Raw genomic sequence first — 23,209 nt, 5'->3', positions numbered from 1 at the left:
CTGCATCTTCGAGTAGGTTCCAATCACTACGGCAAAAGAAACTAACATACTTCGTAAAGATATACGAACCGTATTTGATGGTTTATGATGTGTAATAATGTTTACATTAAGTTATTCTAGTAAAATATGACTAATAAAATGCAAGTAAGTCTGTATTCTAAACTATATTCTTTCATTTCAATAAGGAGAATTTTTTAAAAATTGAATATTTCAGTTCGGATTAACCGGACTTTCGGATTAACAGGACTCAAGTGTATTAACACCTACGTACTTACATTGAACCCCAAAAGGAACTTTCACCCCATCAATACAGTAATTAAAAGCGAGACTTTTCCTATTTGTGAAACTCACAACCTAACTTTGAACCCCGTTTATCATCATACTACTGCCTACTGTCCATCTCACTACATTATCGAGGTCATTTTGCAGTTGCTCACAATCTTTTAACTTATTTATTACTCTGTACAGAATAACATCATCTGCAAAAATCCTTATCTCTGATTCCACTTCTTTAGTCATATTATTGATATATATATAAGAAAAATGGTCCAATAATACGTGCCTTGAGGAATTCCCCTCTTACCTATTACAGGGTCAGATGAAGCTTCGCCTACTCTAATTTTCTGAGATCTATTTTCTAGAAATATAGCCACCCATTTAGTCGCTCATTTGTCTAGTCCAATTGCACTCACTGTTGCCAGTAGTCTCCTACAATCTACCCTATCAAATGCCTTAGATGGGTCAATCACGATACAGTTCATTTGACTACCTGAATCCAGGATATCTGCTATATCTTGCTGGAATCCTACAAGTTGAGCTTCAGTGAAATAACCTTTCCTAAACCTGAACTGCCTTCTTTCGAACCAATTATTACTTTTGCAAACCTGTCTAATATAATCAGAAAGAATGCTTTCCCAAAGCTTACATGCAATGCATTTCTAACTGACTGGCCTGTAATTTTCAGCTTTATGTGTAGCACAGAAGGCATGCTGCACGGTACAGTGTGAGTACAACAAGCAGCATATAGAAGTACCATATATGCTTACTGATAAGTGAATTTCAAACCATATATGCTTATTGAAAAGTAAATTTCAATTAGTATAATATATATATTTTTAATTGTTAAATAAAATCTGTTTATTTCTGGAGTGTTGAGTGCAAAGACTGGTTGTTATATCAAGTCAGACTTATTAAGGGGACTTGGGACACATTTTTTTCGGTAAATGGATGAAATTGTCGAAATTTGAATTCTGGCATAAATAAATTATATTAACCTTGCTCTACATAACAAAAGTGGTTTTGTGCCGCTGTGACTATTTTTGACGTAGTTACAGCCGTTTCAAAGTGGCTCTGCACGGTCATTTGATTCTCCACCACGCCCCCTTTTCTCTGTATGCTTGGCTATCCGTGTCCCTTCTGTTAGCATTAATTCCCTCTTTACAGTAGCATTGAGATGACACAATTCTTGAATATTGGAATATATACTGCCATCTGTTGGCTATGTTATGAACTACTTCAACCTAGAATTTAGTCAACATAAAACTTTATATTTTAGAACATGTTTAAAATTATATCCATTCTACTGACATGTTTGACTTGAAAAAATTATATGTGTTTATATAAGTAGTATTGTAATATGTTTGAGAGTTGTAACCAAATGCATATATTTAATAAGTTAGTGGACAGCCTGACATCAGCCTATACAATTCCTTGTTTACTATTGGGTTTGTTTTGGTCAGTTTCGTGAATTGCAAGCAAGGGTTGTGGGTAATTGTTAGTGAATATTATATCAAATCATGAGGAAGTAGATCCATCCAATGTTGGTAAACAAGTGCTTGACATTGCTGTATCATTTGATAGAACATGGCACAAGCGTGGCTATACATCCCTCTATGGCATTGGCATAGTGATTGACATTCTGAGTGGATTAGTTATAGATTATCATGGGTTATCAAAATATTGTCACATGTGTGTTGTAGCTGCTCATGAACTGGGTGATGATACTCCAGAATATAATATATGGCTGGAAGGCCATAAAGCATGTGGGGAATGCTCCAGGAATTATGAGGGATCATCTGTAGCAATAGAAGTATTTGCAGCTGATATTTTATGGAAAAGATCAGTGGAAGAATGTGGCATGCGCTACACCTGTGCTTTCTGATAGGGACGCCAAAACATTTCTCCACCTTTCAAATGAAGCAGTATATTGACCAGATGTACAATTGAAGAAAGAAGAGTGGATTAACCATGTTGCCAAAAGGATGGGGACTGGTTTCAGGAATTTGGTGAAATAGTGGAAAGTAAAAGGAACTGCACTTGGTGGAAGGGGGCCTGGAAGTTTGAAACAAGCAACTATTGTGAAGCTAAAAATTATTATAGGCAGGCAATATGTCCAAATATTCCCTCAGTAGATAATATGAAATCTGCAATATATGCCTCACTATAACATTACTCCTCCACAGATGAAGATCCTAAGCATAAGAAATGCCTCTTAGGACCCGAATCATGGTGCTTCTACAACAAGAGTATCGCAACAGGACAAACCCCTCAAAACCCACAAAAAATGTCAGTTTAATTCACAACTGCAATGCTGCTGAAAATTGCGCCTGTATACCAAAGGCTGGCATCAACAGAACTTCTGTCTAGATGTTGTAGAGGGGCTACTCAAAATTCCAATGAAAGTCTTCATGCATGTATATGGAAAAAAAGCCCAAAAGAGAACTTTGTGTCCTCAAAAAGACTTGGAATAGCTGTTTCTAATGCAGTTTCAGAATACATGTGATACAGTGCAACACAAGAAATGAAAATGGCTGTAAGGAATTATAAACTTTCACCAGTATCCACCAAACTTGCCACACAAAGAGATGAAAGAAGAAAATTTGACAGTCAGCGTTCAGTCACACAACAAAAGAAAACAGCCAGGAAAAAATCTGAAAATCCTCAAGGTGCACAGGGAGGAAGCCAAGAAGAAGCAAGAGGGTAGGAGGTATAGTACTGGTGAATTTTAAGAGATTTGGAAAAGCCATTATGAAAATTTTTAATGGTTTTAGAACTAAAATACATTTAACTCAAAACACAATTTTTTGTAACCTGCAGTGTTCCATGGGGGTCAAATCTAAACCTTTATTTACCAAAGTTGGTGTGTAGCTTCTATGTGACCTAACAAAGAAATTGTAGGATGGATTTTGCATTCTTCTCCAATATACACATTTTATGAGGCAAAATGTACAGAAAATTAGTGGAAAATTACATGAAATAAAATTAAAAATTTGAAACAGGAGTTAATTGAGCAATATATGGTGAATCAAAAATTCCATCCTAGAGTTTTTTAATGTTATAAGGAAGAATCATTTCACAAGTTTTCAAACTCTCAGGTAAAAATCCATCCCGCAGGGAACTTTTTGAAAGTTGCCTGTTTTGCGAGTGTCATAAACACAAAGTACACCATATCTCATAAACTAATAAGGATATTAAGCTGAAATAAAGATATATTATTTCCATAATAGTCCTACATATTCCACAAAAATTTCATTGTGATTGCTCAAAAATTGTGGAAAATAAGAAAATGTGTCCCAGGTTCCCTTAAGACAGGAGCTTCCTTGCGATAGGCCGCCAGTTCCTTTTCTCTGCTCCTTATATTCACAGCTTATCAACACGAGGCAAATACGAACCATTCCCAACACTCTGGCCAGTCCTAAGTTCACGGCTGTGCCGGGAACAGAACACAACACCTCAGGCTTGACAGTTAAGCAGTGTAGCCGTTACAGCATGGAAGCAACCAAATAAAACCGATTACACATTTCTTTATAATAATCTTAGAATAATAATACTTTCGTTTATGTAACGTGACAATATATTACATTATTCTACCAGCTGTAATTAAATTTATATTGGTCATTCACAGGTTTTTCATTTAATTTGAAGCGGCCCAATTTTTTATATTTGCATGCACATTCATTATGCCCCTGGTAAGAACAGTTGAAAACTGGGCACTATGCAGGTATCAAGTTTATTGAGAGATGCCTATACTCAGAATGCTGAAAGGCATAGTAGTTTATTATGAAAAATCTATAAATGTAAGGTATACAGGATTAAAATAAATTAAAAACCTAAAAGAAAGAAAAACAAACTAAAAACTGCTAAAATACACACACACACACATAAAAAATACTTTACTGGAAATTGTAGAAATAAAGAAATAAGTTCCATTCAAGTTCGTCCTCTTGAGTTCTGTTTATGTGAACTGTAAACCTTGTAAATCATGAGGACTTTTATAGACTTTGTACTCTCTCATCAATCATACTACTCATTCACAACTAAGCAATCAAAATTTAATGAGGTCTTCGATTAGATTCCTGAGGAAAAATGTCATTTTGTAATGAAAAAACACGAAACCTGTCGTGTACTTGCTGATAGCCTCTGACAAATGATGACATTCGCGGTCGTGGTATGGATTCCGTAGCTCCATATACTGGGGAATGCAATATAGGTGATCTGAACATTGAAGTACGGTTGTAGGTTTTGTTGGAGTCCTCCAGTTGATCCACATGAGAACTGAAATACTGCTTTCTTCCCAACTGTAGGTTAGCAATGTCGTTATTCAGCTTAGGCCCTGTCAATTTGGTCAGACTGCTTTGCGGCATGGAATTCATCTCCACATGCTCATAGATATTACTCTCTGTAGTCTTAGAGTACTGCTTGCCACTTGAAGTGCTGCTGCTGGAACCACAGAAAGATAGTTACTCAAGTGAAAACTCAAATAATACTTATAAAATGAAATACGTTCAAGTACGTACAGGGTGGTTGTAACCAATGTGAACTGGGGCATATGAGTGTTAGAAGGTTGGTCATACTGACAAATACTTTGAAAGAATAATTCGGCATCTTGCGCTGTAATTTTATCAGCTGCTGAAGTTAGCCAATCAGATTGCTTCAAGGGCGAAGTTGCCAAATCTGCACGTCGCCTAATACCAGCTTGAGAACCATGCTGGAAAATCTGCATAAAACACAAACACACCATGGGTTTCAGCCGGTGTCACTGTACCATACTTTCAGCTCGGAGATCCGTGTTCAAATTCCTCCCCCAGTAAAATTTTTCTTCCAATGATGCTCTCAAGCCGGTCTTAAGCCAAGTGCAGATTTTGCAACACTGGCTCGCAAAACCCAGTTTAATTTGCCCGCGAAGCAATCCGATCGACTAACTTCAGCAGCTGACAAAATTATAACGGTGCGAGATATTGAATGAATTATTTCAACTTATTTATCAGTATGATCCACCCTCTAATGTTCATTTACCCAGTTCACGTTGTTTCCGTCCACCCTGTATACTGCATTACTGAACTTTATTCAGAATTTATTCCATAAGCTTCACAATGAATTACATCCAAACTTGAAAACTCACAGTACATAAAACCCCCCTTCCCAAAGTAACCTCTTCAAATCTTGCCAATAGCAGCTGGTGAATTCTATGTCTGTGGGGATGATCACTATACTCCCAGTTTCCCAAATTTCTCTTTTCATGTTGCCGACAGAACAAAAGTGCCTCTACGTATAAAGTAAAGATCATGTCTCTTCAGCTTTAGTTGTACTTCCATTACTTAATATACATATTTTTTCTAGCGATTTAACATCACACTAACACACTGAAGGTTTTTGGTAATGCAAAGTTTGGAACCGGCTAAGATTGGGAAGGTTACGGCCGTGGCCTTAATTAAGGTACAGCCCCAGCAATTGCCCAGTGTGAAAATGGAAAACCACGGAAAACAATCTTCAGAGTTGCCGATGGTGAGATTTGAACCCACCATGTCCCGAATGCAAGCTCACAGTTATACGACCTTAACAGCATGGAACTCTCTCCGTTTACTTAAGAAAGCATTCATAACAAAAAAAGTAGGATAATGCTAGGCATTGCCCGGATAAAAATACTTCCTCTTATACAGCTGAAGCACTTGGTATCACAAAGGTCCCTTTAACCCAGCAGTGAGCTCGCTTCCGCGCTTAAAGTGGCATTCTTCGGTTTTCAAAGAAAAATACCAACAAACCAACAGACGGCATTTCCTGCAAGTCTTCGTATGGTTAGTTCATACCATTGCCGTGCAAATGTCATGATCAGTTCATATTTTCCTACCCATCATTAGCCGAGTTGGAATGTTCATTTTACAACAGTCACTACTGTTTCTGCATTTGTGTGGCATGTGCTCTCCCTTGCAAGTACAATTTTCATTACCGTATAGGTTCTATTAAAGAACATTCATTTTAATTCATATTGCACTTGGTTTGTTGCTGTTTAACTTCAGTTAATCCAATAATTAACACTTTATGCGTTTTCCCTTTCTGCAGGTATAGCAAGCAAGAGGATTAAGTGCGTGCACTTCCCTATGCTTACCACCATAGCAACTGGATGGTGGGAGGCTCCACAACGGAGACTGGCGCTGTGAACCGGGCAAGTTGGCCCTGTGGTTAGGGGCGCGCGGCTGTGAGCTTGCATCCGGGAGATAATGGATTCGAACCCCACTGTTGGCAGCCCTCAAGATGGTTTTCCATGGTTTCCCTAATTCCACACCAGGCAAATGATGGGGCTGTACCTCAATTAGGGCCACGGCCGCTTCCTTCGAACACCTAGGCCTTTCTTTTCCCATTGTTGCCATAAGACATATCTGTGTCGGTGCGACGTAAAGCCACTAGCAAAAGTTTAGTTGTTTGTATGGTGTGCATGCATTCCTACTGATGTTACAGCAGGGGGAAAAAAAAAGTGTAAAATTCAGTTATAGGGAGTGTAGTGAATACCCATAAATTCAGTTTCCGAGAAAATTGCCCATGTTTTTTGTACCGCTAACAATTTGGATGTAAATCAAATAGGGGTCAACACTTCTTTGTGTGTTTGAGTCATCAGTCCACAGACTGGTTTGATGCAGCTCTCCATGCCACCCTATCCTGTGCTAACCTTTTCATTTCTACGTAACTATTGCATCCTACATCTGCTCTAATCTGCTTGTCATATTCATATCTTGGTCTACCCCTACCGTTCTTACCCCCTACACTTCCTTCAAAAACCAACTGAGCAAGTCCTGGGTGTCTTAAGATGTGTCCTATCATTTTATCTCTTCTTCTCGTCAAATTTAGCCAAATCGATCTCCTCTCACCAATTCGATTCAGTATCTCTTCATTCGTGATTCGATCTATCCATCTCACCTTCAGCATTTTTCTGTAACACCACATTTCAAAAGCTTCTATTCTCTTTCTTTCTGAGCCAGTTATCGTCCATGTTTCACTTCCATACAATGCCACGCTCCACACAAAAGTCTTCAAAAACATCTTTCTAATTCCGATATCAATCTTTGAAGTGAGCAAATTTCTTTTCTTAAGAAAGTTCTTCCTTGCTTGTGCTAGTCTGCATTTTATGTCCTCCTTACTTCTGCCATCGTTAGTTATTTTACTACCCAAGTAACAATATTCATCTACTTCCTTTAAGACTTCATTTCCTAATCTAATATTTCCTGCATCACCTGCCTTCGTTCGACTGCACTCCATTACTTTTGTTTTGGACTTATTTATTTTCATCTTGTACTCCTTACCCAAGACTTCATCCATACCATTCAGCAACTTCTCGAGATCTTCTGCAGTCTCAGATAAAATAACAATATCATCGGCAAATCTCAAGGTTTTGATTTCCTCTCCTTGGACTGTGATTCCCTTTCCAAATTTCTCTTTTATTTCCTTTACTGCCTGTTCTATGTAAACATTGAAAAGGAGAGGGGACAAACTGCAGCCTTGCCTCACTCCTTTCTGGATTGCTGCTTCTTTTTCAAAGCCCTCAATTCTTATCACTGCAGACTGATTTTTATACAGATTGTAGATAATTCTTCGTTCTCGGTATCTGATCCCTATCATCTTCAGAATCATAAATAGCTTGGTCCAATCAACATTATCGAATGCCTTTTCTAGATCTACAAATGCCATGTACGTTGGCTTGTCCTTCTTGATTCGATCCTCTAAGATCAGACGTAAAGTCAGGATAGCTTCACGTGTTCCTACATTTCTTCTGAAGCCAAATTGATCTTCTCCCAACTCAGCTTCAACTTGTTTTTCCATTCTTCTGTAAATAATACGTGTTAAAATTTTGCAGGCATGAGATACTAAACTAATGGTGCGGTAGTTTTCACACCTGTCAGCACCGGCTTTCTTGGGAATAGGTATAACAACATTCTGCTGAAAATCGGATGGGACTTCTCCTGTCTCATACATCTTGCAGACTTTACACCGCCTAAAGATGAGAAGATTTTCCATATGAGGAAGGGCTATTCCAAGAAAAGACACTCCTCTTATGCATAAATCTGCTATTTGAAATCACCGAGGATCATTTAATTAAAGGAGACACATTCATTTTGCATGGGAAAAATGTTGAAATTCCTAGTTACATTGAGACTGAAGCCACGAGCTGTTCCACATAATTTTCCAAACTTACCCTCGTACCTAGGTAAATATTTAAAGGTTCAGAGGTTCCCTGTTAAATGGAAATCGGAGAACTCTTTGACAATGAGAAAATCTCTGGCTGCAAAACAAACAAGCCTATTCATAATCACCCTTTACATCTAAAATAGCAAATCCTGACGTTACCACAAAGACGCACACACGAAATGCTGTCAATTGTGTACACTATTTTATTTACAAATTATATACACGGCATTATACACGCACATTAATGAACCGACATCTTGACAAACATTTGACTGCTCCAGTAGCGTGTCAAAAGAATTACAAAACAAGTTCACGACTTTCTCTAGCATCTCGTTAAAACAACTCTTCTCATCTCCCAAAACTGCCTCTTTAGATACGTTGCCTGGCCAGGCTTCTAGAAGAATATGACACAACATGTTTTCTCGTAATTTCAAGAGTCTCCAATAGCCTTTTTACAATGAATGGATCTTTCTGTAACTCTCTAGTTCCAAAGATAAGTTGTTCTGGACTATTACCATCTGTTGCACAACACTGCAGTGGATATATACATCATATATGCAAGTAATAATAAACTACGTACTATTATTTAAGTGTTCTTACATTAAATAAACTCATATTAATATACATACAGCAGATGTTTCATGACATAATCTCACAAATAATACGACCGTGATTTATACCAAATAAAGTTCGTACACAACTACGTAAATAACACTAATACTAATAGATGTAAGCAACTTCATAGCCACACCTCACAAGTCATAATAATAATAAATCACGCTCGATATTTCCATTATTTACCCGTGGCTTAGAGAATATTGTTCCAAGTTATGCTAGTCTATTACACTTGTGTCAATCCTAACGTTGAGGTTCTCTGTGTTATTCTAAATTTGAAGAATAGCATTCAAATCTTAAACAGGAATCTCAGAAGAACCTAAAATAAATTAGCTGTTCATGAAACTAGAGAGAGGGAAAAGAAAAAAAATAAATCCACCATCACAAAACAGATAGAGTAAAGCTGATGATCTGCTGAATTGCCTTAGCAAAAAAAAAAAAAAAAGGTACTGTACGTGTTATTCAAATTTTAAAAGTTTTATAATTTGCTTTACTATGGTCTGACACAGATAGGTTTTGTGGAGAGAATGCGACAGGACAGGCCTCGGAGTGGAGAGGAAGTGACCATGGCCTTAATTAAGGTGTCTGGTGTGAAAATGGGAAACCACACAAAAACATCTTCAAGGCTCTTGACAGTGGGGTTCGAACCCACTATCTCATGAATCCAAACCATGCAGCCACTTGCTCAATAAACTAATTTATATTGGACAATTTACTTTTAAGAATCAAATCACTTAGGGGTTACGACAAGGTCTGAGGCACGAACTGCTGCCCTTGCCTATAGAATCTCACCTCAGAAGGCTGTGTAAAAGTTTCAAATGTACCGTATTTACTCGCCTAATTTTCCCTCCTTGATTTTTAGAACGAAAATTTGGAAAAAGAAATACAATCACCCCCCTTTACCTATGGTTTCCACTAGTTGCGAACCACGTCTTCGTGATTCATGCCGATGTACGGAATTGGGAACAAGTTTGGAAATTCCAGTTCATGTTTCCCATGCTAGGAGGGGAGGAAGTGACTGATTACTAAACATTCCAGCCCCCGGGGCCAGAACACACCTGTGACTGCTAGCCATAACTCGTCCTGCGACTCGCACGTGTATAGTAATCACTTTCAACAGTGTTCTTACGCGTGAATCGTTGTGCGAAGTGTTTGTTAGTGACGTGATGGGAAAGAAAAACAGTAGTTACGATGCACAATTTAAATTGTCTGTAATAGAATTTGCCAAAAATAACGACAATTGCGCTGCATCTCGTGAATTTTCCGTACCACTATCATACCTGCATTACTGGCGGAAGCAGAAAGAAGAATTACGGTGTACAAAGAAAATTACTTGATCATTTCGAAGACCAAAAACTGAGAAGCATCGAGAAATTGGAAAGGAATTTATTTCTTACGTAAATCAATTGAGAAATAATGGCTTTTCAGTTTCCCAGGAGATGTTCCAGTTAAGGGTTGTAGAAGTAACAAAACACTTGAAAATTCCTGATTTTAAAGTAAGCAGAGGGTGGCTGTGTTGGTTCATGGAAAGGAAAATCTTTCTCTTTGAAGAAGGACAACTCTATGCCTGCGACTTCCGAAGGAAGGCTCCTAACTAGCGCTGTGAAGAGGAGGCGGACCTCCTGTTGATTGAATCGGATAATACGATTACAGCGCTCCTCCGGAGACCTCTGGTAGTCCTCCGATTGAATTCACTGGCGGAAAATTAAAATGCTTTGATGTGGGCAATGTTGCAACGGTGATCTTAAGAGGAATTACAATTTAGATTTCAGTACAAATTCCACAGATGCATGTGTTCCCTACGTTTGTCATTCAAAAGATGTAGTCGTTTCAAGATCGCCGCATTATTTGTTACGTTATGAATAACAGATTTTGATCTGCTGACGTTCAGTTTGCAATAGGTGCAGGTGGATAGAATACTGTAGATTGAATATTGGCATATATTATACCATTGCAAATGCGTTAACAATATTATTAATACTTGTAGTAAAATAGTTTAAGTGGTAATTATATTCCATTGCATGTAAACATGTATTATATACGATGTTCTTACATTAATTATACTCGTAGCTCATTTATTACGGAACAGTACATCCGGCTCCATGGCTAAATGGTTAGCGTGCTGGCCTTTGGTCACAGGTTCGATTCCCGGCAGGTTCGGGAATTTTGACCTTAATTGGTTAATTTCGCTGGCGCTGGAACTGGGTGTATGTGTCGTCTTCATCATCATTTCATCCACATCACAACGCGCAGGTCACCTAAAGACGTCAAATCAAAGGACCTGCATCTGGTGAGCCGAACTTGTCCTCAGACACTCTCGGCACTAAAAGTCATACGCCATTTCAGTATTTACTGAAGAGTACGAACTGATTGGAACTAGTTATATGCTGTACCGGGCTGAGTAGTTCAGACGGTAGAGCGCTGGCCTTCTGAGCTCAAGCCTGCGGTTTCAATTCAGACTTTGCTCGGCGGTACCTGAAGGTGGTCAGGTGTACCGGCAGTTGCGGCGATTGGGAATTAGAAGTAGGGGGGCAAAAAATGTAAAGACAACAAAGTACCCCAGTTTGTGGGATATAGCGGGGGGTATATACGTTATATATTAAAACTGAAAAAAAAAAACTACTAAATGGAATTTCGACAGAGAGGTAAAGATTCTCAGCCTACCAACTTACCTGTGTAGATAATATTTATTTGAGATTTTGATTCAATACTATACAATAAAACTTTCACGAGAGGAACAATATTACACATGTATTACAATTAAATAGACCTACGGAGTGATTATACAATTAAAAATCATTTAGTATTTGACTACAAACTTAAAAAAAAATGACACTAAATAGACTGCCAGACTAACGAATGCACGCGTACCCTTCCTCACAGCATATACGAGTACAAAGTCTCCACTACAGTACTCGCTGTGGCGCTATACAAATCGGTTAACCGCATGAACGACTTTGTTGCGTATTTCCGCTAATAATTTCGTTATTAAAGCAAATAAGTAGCTGATAAGACAACAGGGCTTGTACAAATTGCTTGTTTTAATAATTTGTATAATTCCTTGTTTCATCCAGCTAAAATGGAATACAAATGCAAAGTTTTCTCCACAAATTAGGGGGGCGACTGTCCCCTCTCGCCCCCCCTAATCGCCGCTACTGTACCGGCACATGAAAGAACTCCTGTGGGACAAAAATTCGGCACCTTAACGTCACAGAAAACCACAGAAATGGTTATGGGAGTTATCAAGAAAATGCAATTATATCGACATATAATCCTTCCATCAATTTACCCTTCAGGGTTGGGTGTTCCCTCGGACGCAGAGAGGGATCCCACCTATACCGCCTCAAGGACAGTGTCCTGGAGCGTGAGACTTTGGGTTTTATTTCATGTCGCACCGACACAGATAAGTCTTATGGCGACGATGGGATAGGGAAGATTTGGGAGTGAGAAGGAAGCGGCCGTGGCCTTCAGTTAGGTACCATCCCGGCATTTTCCTGGAGAAGTGGGAAACCACGGAAAACCATCTTCAAGGCTGCCGACAGTGGGATTCGATCCCACTATCTTCCGGATGAAAGTGGGTTCGAACCCCTCTGTCGGCAGCTCTGAAGATGGTTTTACGTCGTTTTCCATTTTCACGCCTAGAAATTACTCTCCTTAGCCGTTACTATCACATCGTCGTCATAAGACGGCATTTAAATCTAAGAATTTCATTTTTGTCCGTATTGAACTGAGAATGGAAGATAGGAAACTTAAAAGGGTCCACCTTTTCAATACAAAAGACGGCATGACGTAAAGCAAATTGTTACAAAAGTAATCGACAAATGAAACACGAACGATAAATGAGAATGTATATACTGTATTTCCTATAGTCTCCTTCGTCATACTTATAAAGCAGTATTTACTATGTCGCTAGCACATCCGTTGCGCACCAAGGATGGAACGGCAAGCGAGGCACACATTCAGTACTGTTGCTCCGTCCTCCGCTCGCGTGCCGAAGCACCGATTGGTTTCCCAGCAACAGTTCTCCTAACAGCCTACTAACAACAACACCTGCGCGCAAGGATCCGCCCACCCTTTCCCCCCCACCGTGTCCATCACTGCCTCAGCCACACCGGTATAATACTAGAAGTAGAAAGGTCAGTCAAGCCAAATAGCTTAATATAATAATAGTGGAAACTCCTGCGAGAAACTGGCGACACCGCTTCTGCGTGCTATCTAGCGGTTCGGGAGGCTAACTACTCTTGCTACTGCTGTCAGCTGTGTATGCCAGAAGTGTCTTATTTGTGCTTCAGATAGTTTTGTGCTTGTTATGTATCACGATTTTGGAAATGGCAGGAAGAGGAGTTATTTGTGCTATGTATGGGTGTTTTAATTACAGAAGACAAAGTGATCGCAAGTCGTTTTAACTTACAGATTTCCTAACAACAAAGTGCTGTGAGTATAGGCCTACCTGTTAATGTTTACGTGCCTGTATTTTTTCTATTTATGATAACATACTTTCTTTAAAATATTTTTATGATTAAACCTATGCATTTAATCGATTTTTAGGTCTACTCAGTGGGTGAAGAGCAGAAGGGCAGATTTAGATGAAAGGTATGAGGGTATGTTTAGCTACCAGGGTCCTCAGCTCTTCTGTAGCTTCTGGAATGCTACTTCATGTGTCATTCAATTCTTTGCAATCAAGTGCTGCAAACACTGCAGAGTTTATAGAAATGTGTGATACTTTGTCTGATATTTTAATTCTTCAAGTCTCAATAATCCCAAAAAAGTACAGGAGACTCTTAAGCAATGACTCAGGGCATATGAAAAAGCTGGATGAAATTTGTGATTGTCTAAAACAACTCAAAGTTTTGAATAACCGTAAAGGCAACCCTCTCTGTATGCAGGGTTGGACAGATAATATTTCTGCACTGAAACTATTGTGGTCTGAATTATATAGTGATTATGGTTTTTTCATTATTTACTAACAAGGAGGCTCACACAGGACTGCATTGAAAACATTTTTTCCATCATCAGAGCAAGTGGAGTTAACAATGTAACCCCAGATGCAACAAAACTTTGCAGTGCCATAAGGAGTGTTATGATAAATCAATTGCTCTGTGCTTCTGATGATAGCAATTGTGAATCTGATGTTGCAGACTTTCTGCTGACTCATAATGATGTGATGAAGTGCAATTTTGATGCTAATGTCTCTCGACAGTGTGAGTTAAGTGATCATGTAACTGATTATGACCATGATATATTACAGGAAAATGCAGACAATTATGTCATTGGTTGGGCATGTAGCAAATTTCCCCATGCTGAGTGTAGGGATGTATTGTCATCTTATGATAATGATTATAGCATGGGAAACTTGCACACAGAAGTGAAAAAGTATGACAATTCTAAAATTGTTTCCGAATATTTGTGGGGAAAGTTAGATGCTAAAATATCAAGAACATTTGAAGATAGTTTTTGTAAATTTTTGTTAGAAAGCACAGATGGGATTAGAAGAAAATTAAATGACAGGTTTTTGTCATTGAATGAATGTAGTGTAGTCACATGTAACAGCTAAAATTAAATTACCGACCGTCAAGTATTTCAATGTCCTTATAAAGGCATATGTGAATAGAACCAATGATTCAACAGTGAAAAATATTGCCCGTGAAAGTAACAAGTTTAAAAAGATATTGCATATGTGATTTGCTCTTGAAGACTGTAGGCCCTAGTCATAAAATGACGATCTAATGTTTTAATTTGATAATACATTGGTTTTATTCTTTTCACTGGTTCATTCAGATCAACATCCACCTTTTTCCTTCCCTACTGGGGGACTATGGAATTAAAGGTAGATTATTAAAATCAATCAAAGGCATTTATCTTGACAATTGGGCTTCAGTGAGAATTGATGGTAGAATGAGTTCTTGGTTCAGGGTACTTACAGGAGTTAGACAAGGCTGTAATCTTTCACCTTTGCTGTTCGTAGTTTACATGGATCATCTGCTGAAAGGTATAAAATGGCAGGAAGGGATTCAGTTAGGTGGAAATGTAGTAAGCAGTTTGGCCTATGCTGACGACTTGGTCTTAATGGCAGATTGTGCCGAAAGCCTGCAGTCTAATATCTTGGAGCTTGAAAATAGGTGCATTGAGTATGGTATGAAAATTAGCCTCTCGAAGACTAAATTGATGTCAGTAGGTAAGAAATTCAACAGAATTGAATGTCAGATTGGTGATAAAAAGCTAGAACAGGTCGATAATTTCAAGTATTTAGGTTGTGTGTTCTCCCAGGATGGTAATATAGTAAATGAGATTGAATCAAGGTGTAGTAAAGCTAATGCAGTGAGCTCGCAATTGCGACCAGCAGTATTCTGTAAGAAGGAAGTCAGCTCCCAGACGAAACTATCTTTACATCGGTCTGTTTTCAGACCAACTTTGCTCTACGGGAGCGAAAGCTGGGTGGACTCAGGATATCTTATTCATAAATTAGAAGTAGCAGACATGAAAGTAGTAAGAATGATTGCTGGCACAAACAGGTGGGAACAATGGCAGGAGGGTATTCGGAATGAGGAGATAAAGGCTAATTTAGGAGTGAACTCGATGGATGAAGCTGTACGCATAAGCCGGCTTCGGTGGTGGGGTCATGTGAGGCGAATGGAGGAGGATAGGTTACCTAGGAGAATAATGGACTCTGTTATGGAGGGTAAGAGAAGTAGAGGTAGACCAAGACGACGATGGTTAGACTCGGTTTCTAACTATTTAAAGATAAGAGGTATAAAACTAAATGAGGCCACAACACTAGTTGCAAATCGAGGATTGTGGCGACGTTTAGTAAATTCTCAGAGGCTTGCAGACTGAACGCTGAAAGGCATAACAGTCTATAATGACAATGTAATGTATATATGTATGTATATTATGTTACAAGAACGACGCAAACGTCTTAAAATCTGTATTTCGTTGGGTTGGAAGTCGAAATGTGTAGTGTTTGAATAGCGCGTTATGTTAGTGTTCCCTGCGAGCCGCTAGATGGCAGCACTACGTGTTGTCGCCGCCAAGGTCTGTCTAGGGAGGTCAAGTCACGAATGCTTCTTATGGAGCCGCCATATTGGGTCTTCAAGCGATCGTAACCAAAGGCAAGTGTACTGTATTCGAATTTAGAGGATTTCGGTACCGTACATTGAAATAAAAACAAAATACCAATATTTTCCATAAATAATTTAATTGGGCATCTACTGTTCATGCATATATAACTGTATAACACTTAAATGATATGAATACATTCACAGCTATTTGAATAGGAAAATAATTAACCGAGCCTGATTTTTTTTTTTTTTTTAGTAACAAGAATCAACAGAAAAGCTCATGTCCTACCCTTTTACTTCCTTACAACATGGTCTTACTCTGTTTCTTATTAATATCATCTGTCAAATACGTAATCTTATTGACAGAAACATAGAAATCTGTACAGTACCTGTGTCATATTATGATTACTGGTACATGGAATACTGAACTTGTAGTACTGTAATTAAAGTACTAAAAGAGAGTTGTAATAAATTACCTTCAGCGTTTTCTTTATTAAGAAAGTAATTACCGATACTGTGTTTCTAAAAGGTTACCCCAGTATGTCGACAAACACTGAATGCCTCTTGAGCCGAGTACATTAAATTATGTATGGTAACTGTTGTTATCCATTAATCTAGTAATTCCTTTGGACTGCACATATGCAACAAGAATGATGTTCTTGGCTACTCTTAACTAGTTTATTGATAACCCATGCAGCTATATAGTACAAAGTGGTGGTGGTGATTATTGTTTTAAGAGGAAGTACAGCTGGGCAACCTTCCTCTATAATCACTAATCAGAAGAAAACAAATGCAAGGGGTCCAACATTTAAAAAAAGAAGGTATCGGCAAAAGAAAGATGAAGGCCACAAAGTGCGTGGAAATGAAAAACTCCCTAGGCCTCGAATGCGCTAATGCCGCCGCGGTCGGAAAAGAACAAGTGTTGACCAGGGGAGGTCGGATGGGATAGAAAAAGTGAGAGTCTGACACAAGTAAGTGAAAGCAATGTCAAGACTCGGCTAAGGGCCTCGTGCTCACAACCCAGAATAGATTTCCCCGTGTGGGTGGAGGGCAATAGAACAACACGCACGGTATCCACTGCTTGTCACAAGAGGCGACAGAAATGGGCGTCAGGAACTCCTAACTGGGGAGCGTGGGTTGGCGACCACGGGGCTCTTAGCTGAGTCCTAACATTCACGCATATACGACGACTACTACTACTACTACTACTACTAATAAAAATAATAATAATAATAATAATAATAATAATAATAATAATAATAATGGTTAAGAAAATTAAAGCCATTGGTAGACACGATTCCATAAGAAATAGAAATTCAGTCACTATTAAGCTGAGTTAACCTAGATTAGGGTATTTTAGGGATTACATTAGGATATTATGTTAGGCTACGGTACGTTAAATTACAGTAGTTGGTTAGTGCGAGTGAAGCGAGTGTTGTGATCTTTAGGTCTTTAGGTATTTGTCCAGCCATATAATGTACCCTAGAGAGCATTTAAGTTGAATGAAATATAGCTGTAAATAATAACTACAGTACCGTTATTAACAAATTACAGTTGTTGTAATGATGGCAAGCTGGACACAAGTTGTTGGTTTGAAGTGATAGGCCTATTGTTTGTTGTGATTATAATTGGTAAATGAACAGGAACAAGCATTTCAAATCTCTGTGAAACATTTCCACATTGCTGTTGGGCTAGAAAGTTATTACCTGTAGTTCACACGAAAAGGAATGGAATGAAATGGCGTATGGTGTATGGCTTTTAGTGCGTTCGAGGACAAGTTCGGCTCGCCAGGTGCAGGTCTTTTGATTTGACACCGTAGGCGACTTGCGCTTCGTGATGAGGATGAAATGATGATGAAAACGACACATACACCCAGCCCCCGTGCAAGCGAAATTAACCAATCATGGTTAAAATTCCTGACCTTGCCGGGAATAGAACCCGAGACCAAAGGCGAGCACGCTAACCATTTAGCCATGGAGCCGGACACCTGAAAAGGAAATGTTCATAAACATCAATACTACTATTAAACATTTCCTATTACTTTTCTTGCTTGTTTTGAAAGACAATTTTCTTTCTTTGGGAGGTTTCCTATTATATATCAAAGACTTGAGTGGATTAGGGACGTTGAAAATTGTTGGGATGAAATTCCACTTGAGTAGTTTCCGTCCCTCTGCCCTCTTTAGTTCAAATTGCGATTCTTCAAAATGATTCAAGAAGAAAAGACATAATAAGACCTATAAATATAAAACATCGTTCATATGAACGTATTATTATTCAAGAATAATACGAATGTATAACTTCACTAACCGCGCACAAGACGGAGTTATCTGTAGATTGCCATTTGTCACGCCTACACTTTTGTACCCACTGAGCTCTCCTTTGCTTATCTCTCGGGAAGCGAAACACTCTAATTCCGTCAGCTGTCTTATTTTGACAATTTGGTGCGGCACAGAATCCTATTTTCCTTCAAAGTGCAAGTAATAACTCACATCATTGCATCGGGCACGCCCACATAACGATATTTAAGACCCAATATGGCCGCCACCGCAAAGGATTGTGGTAGCGTGACCAGACCTCCCTAGACAGACCTTGTCGCCGCTGCTCTGCGTGCTAAGTGAGGAGAGTTTCCACTATTATCATATTAAGCTATTTGGTCAAGCTAGCGTTGCTGGAACAGCCCGACGTACTTAACACGCATGTCTCAAATATTATTACAATATTATAAGTCCACCTGTTCAATACAATACAATACAATACAATACAATACGATCCACTATTTCATATGGTCAACATTTTTATACATAAAAGTCAATGGTACATGTTTCACCCTCCTTACGGGCATCATCAGCCTATATCAATCTTAAAAATAATACATATGGAGTCATTCTAATCTTATAAATTATAGGTTAAAATGTTGAAAAATGATTTCGTAAAACATTATACAATAACATCTAAAACAACGATAATGCACCAAAGTATGTTAAAAGAGAGTAAATTAACTGTTTTTGAAGATTAAAACGTGGTTAAACATGAATTTTGAGAGTTTAAAACTAAAATGGATCCTTTTTTTATAACTGTGATGACCTTGAGTGTAAACACAATCATCAAAGGGGGATGTTTCTTCAATTCCCATAGTTTGAATCCAAGATGGTAAAATCACTGTCAGTTATTTAAACGGAACGTTCCGTTTTAAATACAAAGCACGTAATGCATGCTTTGATAAAACATTAATGCAGTAAGTTGCGTGCCGCGACAGGGTGAAGTCATTAATCGAGGTGGCATCAACATTAATTAAAAACCGAAAAATGTATTTGTCCACAACACAGCAGCTTTTTATGCATTACCGTACTGTTTGTTAGGACTACATGAACGACAACCGTAGGGAATGCCACTTACAAAATTGTTCACGGTAAATACTGTACATTCCAAGCCATGTCAATTATCGTACTGACATACCGTATGGACTCCAATATGATAATATGGTTTGAAATAAGGTCAACAATAATCGCAAAATAAAGTACCGTATAGGCCTAATCTACCACAAAATTGAATATTCTAACCTGTTTGGTTTACATTCCCTTGCTTATTTCCTTTCAGACATTGTCTGTTACGTTGTTATTGCAATAATGCTTATGGGTCTTGTCGTAGAGGAAATTACGTTTTGGAACTAAACTGATAATATTTTCCGTGTCTATTATTAGTAAGGTAAATAAACTATTACGAAACAAAGAAACATCCCGACTCTATGCAGGAAACAGCCGACTTGCCAGCTGATACATACCGTAGAGTTGGGTCGTTCATGAACTAACTAGGTTATTTGAACGACTCGTGTATTTGAACTAGTTCGAGTTCAAGCACCATCTATTGTAAAACTTACGTACTAGCTCACGTCCAGCACGGAATACTATCTCTCTTGCGCCGCTGGTGCTGTTGCTAAGACAGCTTTACCTATAGTTCATTTGAACGAAATGCTGCGAGGGCTGCTTGCATGAAGACAGCACAAATGAACTACCTCGTTCGTTTGAACGAAATGCCGCGAGAGCACAAATGAACTACCTCGTTCATTTGAACGACAAAATAAGCACGCACGAAAATGGCCAATGGCATGCCGTGTTAATGATCACATGACAGCACATTTCTCAACTGGTGATGGAGCAGGGAGAAGAGTTATAAAAAATTATAAAGTTTACCTGTTTCTCTGTCTCTCGTAGATGACTTTTCTCCACCTAGCAGGCTGGCGGCGCCGCTGGGCAGCTGTTTTCTGCTCTTGCTAGGCGCTCCGCAAGACGATGAAGTACTAAGTTCACAGAATGTCGTACTAGTCGCCTAGCTTTGTAACTGAGCGCATGTTGGTTCGAGTCCGGTCCTATGCAAGATACGGTCCACGAAACACACGATGGGGTGATAATGTCGCTGGTTTACCTCTTATAACAACGATGTCCCACATAATATTAACGAACAATACCGTATTCGAGGTTCCTCAGAATTCCATTACGAAAAAAAAAAAAAAAAAAAAAAAAAAAAAAAAAAAAAAAAAACGTGTTCACTGTCTGGCACTTACGTAAGCGTTCTATCATACACGACAGTTGTGGGGAATAATACACGGGCACCGGTAAATAAATACTCTGTCTACACTCAAAATAAACAATGTCAACAACGAAATCACACGCATTTGGAGCGGAGTAGCAAAACCATGCTAGCACATGGTAACAGATACAAGACATCAGTACACATAAGCTATCTTAAGATGCGATTGACACAGAATACGCGAAAGTTTTCATCATTTCCACCATCATAAACCACATAAAAAATACGCCTTAAGAATATTTTCTCTAAACAAATACATCTTAAGCAAATAATACCGTAAACTACGCTAAGGTGAATCAGGAGTGAAAATTTGGCTATTTCCGTTCAAATAGGCCTATCAATATTTCAGTTTCGGGCTTTAAAAACTGTTCAGTTTTTCCTGTATAAACATGTAATTACTATCACCCTACCACCGTTTTTACAGCTCCAAGCCCAAATTTTAAATGGAAGTGGGCATGTGTGTAACAAGTGCACTCATTCAATTGCTGTTTTATAATAATAATACCGAGCTCGATAGCTGCAGTCACATAAGTGTGGCCAGTATCCAGTATTCGGGAGATAGTAGGTTCGAACCCCACTGTCGGCAGCCCTGAAGATGGTTTTCCGCGGTTTCCCATTTTCACACCAGGCAAATGCTGGAGCTGTAGCTTAATTAAGGCAACGACCGCTTCCTTCCTACTCCTAGTCCTTTCCTGTCCCATCGTCGCCATAAGACCTATCTGTGTCGGTGCGACGTAAATTAACTAGCAAAAATATAATAATAATAATAATAATAATAATAATAATAATAATAATAATAATAATAATAATAATAATAATGTCCACCTCTGTGGTGTGGTGCTTAACGTGATTAGCTGCCATTCCCGGAGGCCCGGATTCGATTCCCTGCTCTGCCACGAAATTTGAAGAGTGGTACGAGGGCTGGAACGGGGTCCACTCAGCCTCGGGAGGTCAGCTGAGTAGAGGTGAGTTCGATTCCCACCTCAGCTATCCTCGAAGTGGTTTTCCGTGGTTTCCCCACTTCTTCTCCAGGCAAATGCCGGGATGGTATCTAACTTACGGCCACGGCCGCTTCCTTCCCTCCTCCTTGTCTATCTCTTTTGATCTCCTCCCCCCCCCCCTACTAGGCCTCTATTCAGCATAACAGGTGAAGCCGCCTAGGCGAGGTTTAGTCCTCCTCCCCAGTTGTATCCCCCGACCAAAAGTCTCAAGCTCCGGAACTCTGCCCTGAGGCGGTAGAGGTGGGATCCCTCGCTGAGTCCGAGGGGAAAACCAACCCTGGAGGGTAAACAGATAAATAAATAAATAAATGTATTATTATTATTTTAAGTACGCTTCAGCTACCATGTACAGGCATTTTGATTTGACGTTCTGCTTTATTTCACCAGGAGGGTGATCTGACTGACTTAAGGTAAACACCATATGTGTTACCAGAGATCTTTTACATGCCGATATCGCACGATATAGTTTCGAACGGATTTCTTTCCGCCCTTCAAACATCCGAGTACTTCTGCCGGGTTTGAACCCCCAATCTTGCGGATCGGAAGTAGACTACTGATCTACAGAGGAAATTTTGCATTCCCATTAACCTATGTACGTATTTATTGTCACTTCGTCGCATACAAAATGTTTTTCTATCATATTCCTTCGACATTACCCTACATTCTTATGATCACGTGAATAGAGCAAAGAACTACGCTTTAACAATGGTGTGATAAAGACAAATTGAAATTGTGTATCTCCTACATTTCTTCCCTGACAACGAAACTATTAATTATGTCTGGGTTAAGAATCAGCTGACCGCATTTCAAGTTCATAATGTCAGTCACAACTCACTGTAATATGTTGTAATATTAATGGGGAATGTTTATCGACGAGGGAATTAGATTTTTCATACGAATAGAGTATATCAAAAGTTAATGGGCTTCTGATAAATTCACGTGCATACACCCTATCATCGTCAGTGGATAGGGCCTTACACATTCCACTCTGATGAGTGTAATGCCAGGCATAAGACGAAACTCTAGTTTTATACAGCAAACGCCTTAAAGGACTTACATCTGACATTTTATTTGTTAGCTATTCAGGAACATCCCTTATTAACAGGACGTTTCATACGGTTCGTCCTCCCAGCTCTTTAACAGATAAAAAGAACAGTTATCACCTTAGTGCAATGCATAAAGGCAGTAAATACAGTAGCTTCTTCTCTCTCAAACAGCTGATTCATACGCCCCTTAAAACCACCGAGCTTTAAACAACGTAGGAGGTGGGGTGGAGTCAAGGCTGTATGGTTTGCCATTCAATTAAAGGAAGACGAAGACGTACGCAAGTACCATCTGTTGTAAAATTTACGTACTAGCTCGCGTGCGGTACGGTAAACTACCTCTCCTCACGCCGCTTGTGCTGTTGACAAGAGAGCTCATAATAAACTACCTCGTTCATTTGAACGACGTGCCACGAGAGCGTTTCCATGAAGACAGCACAAATGAACT

The 23,209-nt window shown here is 39.0% G+C and overlaps 1 protein-coding gene across 3 annotated transcripts in view; it reads right to left on the bottom strand.

Annotated features, from left to right (window-relative positions):
• Positions 1 to 4,026: 4,026 nt before the first annotated feature.
• Positions 4,027 to 23,209, bottom strand: part of LOC136863185 (uncharacterized) — a 185,985-nt gene continuing 166,802 nt past the window's right edge. For 2 of the 3 annotated variants that reach the window (XM_067139541.2, XM_067139543.2), the window contains one exon: positions 4,027 to 4,719. In XM_067139541.2, the coding sequence (XP_066995642.2) occupies positions 4,332 to 4,719 (388 nt within the window). In that variant the 3' untranslated portion in view covers positions 4,027 to 4,331. The remainder of the gene's footprint in view (positions 4,720 to 23,209) is intronic. The other variant, XM_067139542.2, reaches the window with a different exon arrangement.

This window comes from Anabrus simplex, chromosome 2 (genome assembly GCF_040414725.1).
Source record: "Anabrus simplex isolate iqAnaSimp1 chromosome 2, ASM4041472v1, whole genome shotgun sequence".
In the NCBI taxonomy this organism is placed as follows: Eukaryota; Metazoa; Arthropoda; class Insecta; order Orthoptera; family Tettigoniidae; genus Anabrus; species Anabrus simplex.
Note: the sequence above shows the minus strand (reverse complement) of the source record. Positions and strands in the feature narration are given on the sequence as shown.